Source organism: Coregonus lavaretus (assembly GCF_964263955.1).
Source record: "Coregonus lavaretus genome assembly, chromosome: 4".
NCBI classification, from domain to species: Eukaryota; Metazoa; Chordata; class Actinopteri; order Salmoniformes; family Salmonidae; genus Coregonus; species Coregonus lavaretus.
The window spans coordinates 25,918,190-25,930,448 of NC_139991.1; the positions used below are offsets into that span (position 1 = coordinate 25,918,190).

Below are 12,259 nucleotides of genomic sequence, written 5' to 3' on the forward strand. Positions count from 1 at the left end.
ACGTTCAGAAGACAGGCTTCCAGTGCACGTGCCTTGTAGTGGAGATTTCTGCTGTTAATATTTAGAGCAGAGGGACATTCTGGGAGGGGAAAGTGTGAACAATTGCGCAACAATGGATGCGTCTCCCAGTCCCCAGACAAAGACGGGTAATCTTAAATGTTTTGTTTTCTGTTCAATTTCCTCTTCCGTTCTGCTATGGTGGTCTACTACAAAGAAGTGTTGCCGAGCAAAAGCAATACTGTTGCATGAGTCACCATCTGAGTAACAGTGTAACTGGATGGGTCTATAGGCTAGATTTTACACACACTAGTATCACATGTAGGAGCTTTTATAGGCAAATTACATTGTTTTAAACTTTTATTTGGTTTTTCTGAGTAATGGAATTGAGACGAATTAATAAATGTTCAAGAAGTTAATTAAATAGTTGCATTACGCTTGAAATTCGACCAAAATGTAAGTTCCACGTGGTCCAGAGATATGGCAACAAAGTGTCCCATGTGTTCTGTGGTGCCGTAGGATTTACCATGTATTTCAATAAAAAGAGGGGGGGTTCAAACGTGAATTAATACTTAATGTAATTTAACTATAAAACTTAAGTATATTTTAAAGTATTGAAATCTGTGTTTTGAAGCATTTTCGGTCATAATATCCCAAATTGACTATTGAGGTGATAGAATATATGCATTGTGGGTGTCAATATAAAGTGACGGCCATATTTGCCGGGTGCCGTTGCTGTAAACAAAAAGTGAGAGACAGACGCTTCACCGAATTTCGGGTCAAATTTATTTCTTTAATTTACAATGTCTCTGGGAATGTCTTACAAACCCAATGTCCACCAGCACATTCCAGGAACTTCCGGGAACCAGGGTAAGGGAAAAATATCGGTTAAAATCCAACCATCCATCCGTTAAATCGAGTGTTAAAATCAGGGTTTCGGAGAATACCTGCAGAAAGACTGTCTGTAGTTTTTGTCCAGTTACATATATAGGGTCAGATCCTGAGAGCTAGGCTAATTCATATCCGCCATTATTACTAATGTAAAAAAGCTCCATCCTCAACTGCATCGGCTAAACAAGGGCAGAGGTGCGGAATTCCATATGTTCCGAAAAATAATCCCCGTTGTTCTGTGTCCTATTCCATCCTGGAGGGTATCGTTACGTTGTGACAAAAATTTTTATCACTTTGGCTTCTTAAGTCAGCCCTTTTCCGCTTCCTCCATGATATTCTCTCGCGGAGCTGTTGATTGATCTGCCAGGGTATTCTTTTATGACCCTTCGAGGACATCTAGTGTTTGACGACGCTTATTGCATTGGGAAAAACATGCCCACTACAACTGTGGGCATTGTTGGCAATGTGAACATGCAATATCTAGAATGTAGAATTTGTACTAACTTATTTTCCTCCTCTTTTATACTATCTGCTTAACTGTAATATCATATTTGACCCTAGATATGTTTGTATTTGTCTCCTAACAGTTGGAAACATCCAGGGAAACATCCAGTCTCCGTCAGCAGCCAACTTGGCCACTTTGCAGTCCTACAGGCCGCTGGTGAATGACGTTTACGCACCACCCTCCTTGGGCTTCTCACAGGTACAGGAATTCACAAAACGATAGACAGAAAGAATGACAGACGGACACCCACATTGCGTCTGCTACTTCTACAATGCAGGAAAAAAATTGACATGTTATTAGAAATGCATTGTTAAATCATATGTATCTCCTTTGGTAAAGTGTCTCTCTCCTGTCCCTGTGTGTGCAGGGATCCAGCGGCAGCCAGGTGCCCCAGAGTAAGTATTCAGAGCTGCTGGCCATCATTGAGGAGCTCGGAAAGGAGATCCGGCCCACCTACGCCGGCAGCAAGAGCGCCATGGAAAGACTAAAACGAGGTAATGTGGAAACCTCTGTAGTAATACAATACTTCTATTGTGTGTTGAAACGAACTCCATATTCTAGACTAGACTACACAATAGTCCTCTTCCTAACTTGGTTAGAGAGTTATCAGTCAGTGAATGACAGTTCATTTTGGTGTGTCCTCTTCCCCAAAGGTATCATCCATGCCAGGGGACTGGTGCGGGAGTGCTTGGCAGAGACTGAGAGAAATGCCAGGTCCTAGCTACAGAAGCATTACCCTCTCCTGCAGAAGAACCAACACCCTCTCTCACTCACTCACCATGTAAAAGACTGTTGCATGGCACATCCTCTAAAAAGAGGAATAAAAAAAAACCAAGGGATGGTTAAAAAGGTCAAGAAAATGTTTCTGACAGGTTAAGATTTGAGAAAGGGAGGGAGAGGGGACACCAGAATACAATTCAGAATTAGAAGGATTTGGTTTTTCTTCATGCCCCATTTTGGGGTCATAGTTTCCGGTCTTCATATTTATAACAAATAGTGATTTTAGCATGCAAACGTACGGGTCCACCATGGCCTTTGGTTAATTGTAGACATTGCATGGCTTGTACAGGGTTAGACTAGGAGATTCTCTTTTTGATAGACGTTGGTCTGAATTCCAGACCCTTTTAACACACATGGGTGAGCAAGTGAAGGACAGAAAAGTGCCAAATACATTGGTTCATTCATGTTGAGGTTCTTTTTTGATATTAATGATGAAAATGCTCTTGTGTAACGGAGTTAAGAACATACCGTAAACTCACTCCACAGCTAGCTGGAAATGTCGCCGATGGAGCCATCCAAGGGGTACCTTTTGTATGGCTCAATAGGTTTGCACGTTTACAAGGAGGGCAGTCAGGTGCGTTTGCGAAGCAGAGGATCACTGGTTCTAGCCCAGTATGGGGTAGTCGGACAGTGGAGGAAGCTAAGCTGTTAGCAGCACACTGACCCCTGTAACACTTGCATCTTTGTATGTATTTATTACTCAGTGTAATAAAATGTATTTTCAATACAAATGTCATTGTTTGGAAAATAATGTGAAAATGTGTTAAAATAATCCAAGTGGTCTCATAATCCATATTTTCCTCCTGAGGAGCAAGGTTATATGTCCCCACTTGAATAGATTAGAGGGTCAATATTGAGATATTAGACAGTCAGTGTAAGGTCAAAGTTTGTCTTGGTTGAATAGAGGGAATAGGATGGAGATATCTGGGCAATAGTAGTACAGCAGAACCATTGACCATTAATCTTCATCTTGTTCAGGAAGTGGAGGGCCAGATCGCTCAGAGCATCTCTGAGGATGGACTTCTGGATGAGCAGGACGTTGCAGCCCGCCTTCTTGATCTGTTTGACAAGGTTTATGATGTAGGGGAAAATAGTGATTAATTCCTTGAACATTGCATAACCCCTACAGCAAGACTAAAACAACAAGCACTATTTGAACTGGTGACGAACAGAATACATGATGTAGTCTAGGGTAATGAATGAACCGGGTCAGAGAGACATTTAATATTTACCATAAAAATATGGGATTTAACTAGGTAAGGCACATTCAGTAGAAGTAGCTATCAATGTTACAATCGCAGACCGGGTTGGGGAGTAACTGATTACATGTAATTTTATTTTTTACGAACTAATCTGTTTCGTTACTAGCAAAAATATTGTACTCACATTACAGATACTTTTGAAAAACTAGATTACTTCTTGGAATACTTTTAAATTCAGAAAGGATGTTTGAGGAAAAAAATACATTATGACACCTTTCTGTTTTCTCAATGACATTCAATTCATCATTGAAAAAAAAGCCAAGTTTATGTTTGTTCCATCTGAGCAGGTCTATGACCACAAGTCAGAGACCACTATGATGACACACCAAATGCGTTTGATGAATCCTTTTTGTCTTCTAATGCCTCTTAAAAAATATTTTTTGATTGTGTTATATCATATTGCACAACAGCTGATGAAACTAACACTGTAAAAGCGTGAAAATTGATCAGTGTTATTTCCAGATAATACGGGGAAATACAATCTACACAGGACCTTGTAATCAGCTGGTTTGCATGGGTGGGAGTTTTGGCTTTCCATGGTGACACCACTGTGCAGTAAATTGGTTAATTGACCAATAACAAAGAGAGTTCCAAACTTAAACCAATAACAACTAGTTTTCCAAATTCTTGCTTGAGAAATCGTTTTTTGCTAAAAAGTTATTTTTGCCCATTTTAATGGAAATGTATTACACTAAGGTACTTAATTGTTACCCAGAAATGATATAAAGACAGCTGCATTGGGCCTTTGGGTGATCTCTGTAGCAGAAGTGAGTAGGACTTTCTATGCGTGTTAACCCTTGCAAGGCTACCGGCCCGGACAGGATACCAAGCCAAGTCCTCAGTGCATACACAGACCAGCTGTCTGGGGTGTTTACGGACATATTCAACCTCTCCTTATCACAGTCTGTTGTCCCTACTTGCTTCAAGATGTCCATCATTTTTCCTGTACCCAAGCAAGCTAAGGTAACGGAACTAAATGGCGTCTGCTAAATGGCATATTATTATAATTATATTATTATAAATGACTCGCCCCGTAGGACTCATCTCTGTCATCATAAAGTGCTTTGAGAGGGTAGTCAAGGACCATATTACCTCCACCTTGCCCAACACCAAAGACCTACTACAATTTACATACCTTACCAACAGATCCACGGACGACGCAATCGCTGTTGCACTGCACACCACCCTATCCCACCTGGACAAAAGGAATACCTATGTGAGAATGCTTGCTCCCTGTGCAACTGAGTCCTAGATTTCCTGAAGGCCAAACCCAGGGGTTGAGAGTAGGAAACAACACATCTACCACGCTGATCCTCAACAAGTGGGCCACCCAGGGGTGTATGCTCAGCCCTCTCCTGTACTCCCTGTTCACCCATGAATGCGTGGCTACGCACGACACCAACTCAATCATCAAGTTTGCTGATAGCCTGATTACCGATAACGATGAGACAGCCTACAGGGAGGAGGTTATAGCCCTGGCGGACTGGTGCCAGGAAAATAACCTCACTCAACCTAAAAAAAAAAAAAAGGAGCTGATAGTGGACTACAGGGGACAGAAGAGGGAGCATGCCCCCACCCACATTAACGGGCACAGAGGAGAGGGTCAAAAGTTTCAAGTTCCTTGGCGTGCACATCACTGATGACCTGAAATGGTCCCACCACACCGACACTGTGGTGAAGAAGGCGCAACAGCGCCACTTCAACCTCAGGTGGTTGAAGAAATTTGGCATGGCCCCTAAGACCCTAACAAACTTCTACAGATGCACCATTGAGAGCATTCTGTTGGGGTGCATCAACGCCTGGTAAGGAAACTGCACCGTCCTCAACCACATGGCTCTCCAGAGGGTGATGCGGTCAGCCCAACACATCACAGGTGGCACGCTGCCTGCCCTCCAGGACATTTACAGCACTCTGTGTCAAAGGAAGGCCAAGAAGATCATCAAGAACCTCAGCCATGAGCCACTGTCTGTTCACTCTGCTACCATCTAGCAGACAGAGACGGTACAGGTGCATCAGAGCTGGGACAGATAAGACTTGAGAAACAGTTTATTTTCTATCTCCAGGCCGTCACTGTTGAACAGCCATCACTAGCCGGCTACTTGCCCGGTACTCTGCCCTGTAACATATTTGAACAATGTCAAAGTAACTAGTGGAGATATGAAACAGTTGTTTATATTGTAGCTAAAACTTAGCTTTTATATTCGTTTATTTAGCTATACAAGCAAGATAAAACTGCACACCTCTGAGAGCCAGCCATCTAGACCAGCTGACAGCTAACTATGCTAGCTAGCTAAATCAAGGGGAAGGGAAACAACAGTATATAAACAGCCTATGAGGTCACGTTCAATGACTTACATATTGGGCATTAGTCTAAACGTGCGGGTACGTGTCATGTAAAAATCTTCCCAGCGTGAAATAGTTCCCAATCGTTCTGTAATTTAGATTTGCTCACACTGTGAAAATGTTCAGGAATTGCACGTGCGTTTCTAAAGTGGATGCCTCTCTCTCACACCCTCCTTACTGTGTATGTATCTGTATTCTCGAAATAGCTAATATACCTACTACTGTACATACCATTTTCTTTCCTAATTATATACTGTCTGTACACACCACGTATTTATATTCGGACACATGCTCACTCATATCTACTCTGGATTGTTCATTGGACTCGTTCTCTCATTTCTATATTTTTTTGTTTCGATTTTGGGATTATTTGTGTATTTGTATTGTGTTTACGTGACATTCTACTGCACTGTTGGATCTAGTAACATATATATTTCACGAGTTTGGATAATCCAAAAAGTATGTGACGGATTAACATTTAGACAGGTAACTAACTAGTAACTGTAACGGATTACATTTAGAAAGTAACCTACCCAACCCCGATTGCAGATAACAATTTAACAATCGCATATTTGTTAGATTGTAACAACAGTTTTGTATCCCGCGTGTTAAATTGAATTTCTCTACCACACTGCAGCGAATGTATAATTTCCTATAAATTCTACCAATCATGTCCACTGCACTGTGCATCACAGCAAATCATAAGGGATGAATGAGAGAGACAGCCAATCAGATAACTAGTTTTCGATTTCATTCGGCCAATTAGACATTGCGTAATGTTTTGCCGTTGAACGTTGTGCTGCTGCACTGCTAGCTAGCTAGCTAACGTTAACTGCAGTAGACTAGCTAGCTAGCTAGCTAGTATTGTTGAAGATAAAATATGGGTGAAGTTACGTTACAAGTTAACTGGTAAGTTAAAGCTAGCTTTATTCAAATTCTTATTAATCTACTTTACATATTAACTATGAATCGATTATGTGCTTATTGAGCCTAACGAAGGCGCTAGTTTCAATCATTTTCAAGATGTAACGTTACTGTTAGCTAGCTAATCGTAAACGTTGATGCTTGCAAACCTGTCAGTTAGGCTAGCATGTTTAATGCTGGTTAATGCCCATGTCAGCTATATCTTGCAAGGCTTCTGCTCTAATCTGATCCAGCAAGTGTATGCAAGTTATTCTTTGAATGAAACTGCCACAGTTAAAGTGAAAGTTTGATTATGATCACCAAAGGGTCTAGCCACTCACATCACAGCCCTGGTCAATATATTTAATGTCTGTACTCTGTATGGAGTTTAAAGGGACAGTTCACCCTGAAACAGTTGGTCAATTGTAACTTCAGACCTTTCCCCTCTTATCTCCTGCAAGTATTAACCCTGTAGGTTAAGGGAGAACTGTCTCCCTCCTTCCACTTATTGATTGTCCCCCTCTATCTCCCCTGTAGGTATCAGACTCTCCCCCAGGTTGCGGGCCCATAAGCATGTCCACAGATGACAGTATCTCTGAGGATGTGTCCAGCCTGGGGGCCCTGAGCCACTGCCATGCCGATGCCAACGGGGAAGGGGGTAAGGAGAGTGAGTCCTCAGAGGGCACCTCAGCAGCCTCTGGCCTGGGGCTGGGACTTGAACTTGGGTTGGGGCTGGCCAGGACAGAGGAACGCAACACCACGTCCAAGACTGCAGGGGGAACCGTAGATGGGAGAGCTGAAGACATCACACCAGCATGCAGTCTCCCCAACAAGATCAGGTGTGTGAAGACTGTGGACTCTGACTAGAGGTGTCAGTGTAGGAGGTTTCGAAATAAGTGTGCTACATTGAGTAATCCAACCTAGTCCCTTTTCCTGACTCCTGTGTACTGTGTTCCCTAGGAGCCTGTGTCTGAGTACGGAGGAGGCCTTTGGGCCTGGCAAGAGCCTCCCCTTCATCAACCCCTCCTCCCTGGAGACCCTCAGAGCCTTGGTCCAGGAGATCCAGAGTAGTGGGGAGACTGACCCGGAGATGTGGAAGGACTGTGAGGTAGGAATGTGTCTGTGTTCTTGTGTAACTGCAAGGGTAGGATGGACAACAGACAAATCAATATATAGGATACTATATATTTAGTGTGGAAGGGCTGCCAAGTAGTAATACAGCCACTGATAGAGAAATGTCTGTGGCAGTTAGTATGTCAGAGAAGTTTGTGTGATTGTGTGTGTGTGTGTGTTCTCTGAACTACTCCCTGCGAAGGGTGATGCTGGGGTTAGCTGGTGTGGTCATTATTCTCCTGCAGCACGTTGGGCAGCCGGCAGTCTCATCCCTCCTCTGTTGCTTCTGCTGTCCCTGTGGATCTCAGCTGACAGCACACACACACTTGGTCCCCAGACTGCACACAACACACAACTGCAGCTGATCTCTTCAGACAGGACATGATTTGTGGGGAATAGACAACGGTGAGGCTGGCAGCAGTGCCACCTCATCTCACACAGAAGAAAACACACTGGAGAGAATGTACTGTATTCCCCAGCTTTAAATACAGGGATCTAAATCAGGGCGATATGGACAAAAATCCATACCGTGATAAATTACCTGAACTGATCCGATAACAATAAATAGAACGATAAGTTTATAACATTAATGTGCACCACTTTTATTTATGTATTACCCTTTAAACTACTACTACTAGTTTGATTGTTGTAGCCATCAATTGTTCCATTAACAATCACCAATATTAGCACATTTATTTCATTTCCAACTTCACATTTCACTTGTATAGGCTACTTGTCGTAATGATCGATATCAGCAAAATGCCTGCATCCCAGCTCTACAGGGATCTTTCCCAATTACCTTAATAACCTCCTGCCCTCTTTTCTCATTCATCTTTCCTGATCTGAAAACACAGGCTAGATTACTTTTGAGATGCAACCCATACCCAAATCTGTTACTGTGCCCAGAAAAGATGAACATTTAACCTATATATGAATATGTGCAAACAGCTGAGTCTCATAAAAAGGGAATCGGTGAGTTTCTTATGGGCTGTAATATCAGCTCCCTGGGTGCTTGGCATAGTACAACTTCTTCACCTTTCTCACATCATAACTGGAGCACCCCCCCCCCCCCCCCACACACACAGACCCCTGCTGCGAGCCTAACTCACAGCTGTGACACTTCTTCCCTCCAATCAGAACATTTTACTGTTTTCCATATTCACATTCACACTGGAAATGTGCCCAAAACTCGTAAGAGGAAATCTTTTCAAATGCTTTCTGGATTTCACTGTACTATACAGACCTTATGTTGAAGATGTGTATGTGTCTTTGTTCAACAGGGCCGATGGCTGCATCTGTTCCAGCTAGTAGAGAAACAGTACCAAGAACAGATCCTGGCTCAGCAAGAACAGTACCAGTGCCAAATACAGGTCTGTATTACTATTTGAGTGTGTGTGACTAGTGCCAAATACAGCTCTGAACTATACTTCAAGAATCCCTGAAAATACATGTTATGATGCCTGTTTACACTGTGATTATTTTCCTCCTCCAGCTGATTCAGGATGAGATCAAAGCCTTGGTTCAGCTCCAGAACCGCCAGACCAGCACACAGATGCACCACGATTACCCATATACCCCTACTGCTACCACTAACACACAGACACATCACAATTACCCATCTACTCTGTCTACTGTCACACAGACACACCCAGACTACACCTCTTCCCCTGTTGTTACTACCAACCACCCTTCACCCTCCACGGACCTTCCCAATGGGAACTCGCCTCTCTCTGCTCCCCCCACCTCCCTCTCTGCCCCACAACCCGTTCTGAGCCTCACCTTCCCTCTACCCCCATCCCCTCGGCCAGGGCCGGTCACCCCAAGAGAGAGGTGGGCTGAGGGGGCAGGGACGGTGCTGAGCAGTGGGTACGGGACCCTGTCAGCCTGGGGGTCATGGCTGGAGGGGACAAAGACTCCGGGGGGAGTAGAGGAGAGAGGCCGGGGTATAGAGGAGCCTGGCTGGTCCCTTCACCTCCAGGACTACACAGAGACCATTCTGATTGGCCAGGAGGGTCAGCAGAGGAGTGCCTCGGCCAATGAGGTGGCTCCTAGAGACAATCCTAGTACACCACCTGAGCAGCAGAGAACCTCCAGCCAACCGCTGACCACTTGGGCTCAAAGACAGAGACGCAGCAAACCCAAGAAGAGCAGGGTGGGGCAGGCCCAACCTCCCCTGGCCTCCCCCTCACCCCTCCAGGCCCCGTCCCCGGGCCAGAGCGGCCCTCAGACCTCTTCCTCCCAGGAGCAGCAGCCCTGCCCCAGGCAGAGCCCTAGAGACAGCCCCCTGGAGAACACTGACCTCCAGGACCAGGTACACCTAACACCAGACAACACACACCTGCCAGTTCCGTTTTAATTTATAGTAGCTGGATAAAATGATGTAAAACTCTTTGGATTACTAGACTCAGTATAGTGCTCTGGCATTTTGTTTCATCACCTTGTATTTTGTCTGTGTGTGTCACTGTGTTTGTCCGGCTTTATATGGGTCACAGTCAGTTGAAACAGGATTCCTTGTGGGGAAGCATTTTGAAAAGGATAAGAGTAAAGACTGGAGTAAGCTTTGGGTCTCATTCTCTCTCCTCTCCTCTGTTCATGTCTCTTCGCTCTGCTTTCAGCATGGGTCGGCTGCTACCTTCAATAACTCCTTCCCTCTGAAGAGAAGTGACAGCCTCATGTCCGAGGCCTCAGGTAACGACACACACACACAGACACAGGCCTCTTTGTATTCGCTTTAAACATTGGCCTACATGCTGAGAGCTCTTGTCACCTTGTTGAATAACACTGTTGCCTTTGCTTGAGCAGCAGTTCTGAAATGCGGTCAAAGCAATAATGCTAAGTGCTTGTAGTAACGTAGTTATAAAGCAGAATAGTATTTAGGTATTTTATCAGGATCCCCATTACATTTTACATTTACGTCATTTAGCAGACGCTCTTATCCAGAGCTTTTGCAAAAGTAGCAGTTACTCTTCCTAGGATCCACACAAAACATGAAACATGACATAATACAGAATATTACTAGACAAGAACAGCTCAAGGACAGAACTACATAAAACATTTTAAAGGTTGTTATAATGTAGTAATACGTGTCTGCTTCTTGTCCTTCAGGTCTGACGTACTGGCGCCTGGATGAAAGTGAGCTCTACCGCCCCCTACCTGACAGCTTCGACAGTGGAGCCTACCTCCTGCTGCAGGAGGCATCTATCAGTCTGGTAGGTGAAGGACAAAAAGACAACCCAAACTTGTTCCATCTAAATACAGTGTTTGTTTTCATTGTGCTGAAAAAGTTAGTCTCTTCAGCATCTACATTAGGGGAATCCCACAAATGTGCAGACCTCAATCCCAAGTAAATAAAAACAAATTGGACCACCTCCCTCCATTGTATTAGTTTGTTGTGTGTCTCTCTCTGTGTCTCCCAGACCTCTCCAGAGGACCAGAAGCTGTCTCTCAGAGAGATCTACCACAACAAGCAGAGAACTACTGAATCTAAACATTGGGACCGCTCTCTCACCTGCAGCCCCACGTCACCACAGGTATACACATACACACACCGGGGTTGGGCGGTATCCAGATTTTCATACCGTTTCTGTACCATACCAGGGTATAAGGTATTACCATAAGTGCACACAAGGGGTGCTATAAAAAAAGAATCAAGCTATCTAGTTACAGTGCCTTCGGAAAGTATTCAGACCCCTTGACTTTTTCCACATTTTGTTACATTACAGCCTTATTCTAAAATGGATGAAATAAAACAATTTCCTCATCAATCTACACACAATACCCCATAATGACAAAGCGAAAATAGGTTTTTAGATTGTTTTGCAAATTTATTAAAAACAAAAAACAGAAATACCTTATTTACATAAGTATTCAGACCCTTTGCTATGAGACTCGAAAAATGAGCTCAGGTGCACCCTGTTTCCATTGATCATCCTTGAGCTGTTTCTACAACTTGATTGGAGTCCACCTGTGGTAAATGTAATTTTAAATGATTTGGAAAGGCACACACCTGTCTATATCAGGTCCCACAGTTGACAGTGCATGTCAGAGCAAAAACCAAGCCATGAGGTCGAAGGAATTGTCCGTAGAGCTCCGAGACAGGATTGTGTCGAGGCACAGATCTGGGGAAGGGTACCAAAACATTTCTGCAGCATTGAAGGTCCACAAGAACACAGTGGCCTCCATCATTCTTAAATGGAAGAAGTTTGGAACCACCAAGACTCTTCCTAGAGCTGGTCGCCTGGCCAAACTGAACAATCGGGGGTGAACAAGAACCAAAGGCTCATTATTGGGTATTGTGTGTAGATTGAGGACATATCTTTTCTTAAAAATCCATTTAGAATAAGGCTGTAACATAACAAAATGTGGAAAAAGTAAAGGGGTCTGAATACTTTCCAAATGCACTGTACATCTACAGTGGGGAGAACAAGTATTTGATACACTGCCGATTTTGCAGGTTTTCCTACTT

The 12,259-nt window shown here is 43.7% G+C and overlaps 2 protein-coding genes across 3 annotated transcripts in view; both read left to right on the top strand.

Annotated features, from left to right (window-relative positions):
- Positions 1 to 28: 28 nt before the first annotated feature.
- LOC311128150 (cyclin-dependent kinase 2-associated protein 1-like) lies at positions 29 to 2,908 on the top strand. 2 transcript variants are annotated; one of them, XM_084160138.1, is made up of 4 exons: positions 29 to 146; positions 1,476 to 1,591; positions 1,761 to 1,887; positions 2,047 to 2,901. In XM_084160138.1, the coding sequence occupies exons 1-4, from the start codon at positions 113 to 115 to the stop codon at positions 2,112 to 2,114; spliced, it is 345 nt and encodes a 114-aa protein (XP_084016264.1). In that variant the 5' UTR covers positions 29 to 112; the 3' UTR covers positions 2,115 to 2,901. The 2 variants fall into 2 exon arrangements, with proteins under 2 accessions (XP_084016264.1, XP_084016263.1); XM_084160137.1 differs by lacking the exon at positions 29 to 146 and adding an exon at positions 726 to 867 and having other exon boundaries at positions 2,047 to 2,908.
- A 3,695-nt stretch (positions 2,909 to 6,603) lies between these two features.
- LOC311128220 (M-phase phosphoprotein 9-like) overlaps positions 6,604 to 12,259 on the top strand; it is a 31,087-nt gene continuing 25,431 nt past the window's right edge. The window contains exons 1-8 of the mRNA XM_084160254.1: positions 6,604 to 6,687; positions 7,219 to 7,520; positions 7,642 to 7,789; positions 9,075 to 9,164; positions 9,287 to 10,105; positions 10,410 to 10,482; positions 10,900 to 11,003; positions 11,211 to 11,324. Of these exons, the coding sequence (XP_084016380.1) occupies positions 7,255 to 7,520; positions 7,642 to 7,789; positions 9,075 to 9,164; positions 9,287 to 10,105; positions 10,410 to 10,482; positions 10,900 to 11,003; positions 11,211 to 11,324 (1,614 nt within the window). The 5' untranslated portion in view covers positions 6,604 to 6,687; positions 7,219 to 7,254. The remainder of the gene's footprint in view (positions 6,688 to 7,218; positions 7,521 to 7,641; positions 7,790 to 9,074; positions 9,165 to 9,286; positions 10,106 to 10,409; positions 10,483 to 10,899; positions 11,004 to 11,210; positions 11,325 to 12,259) is intronic.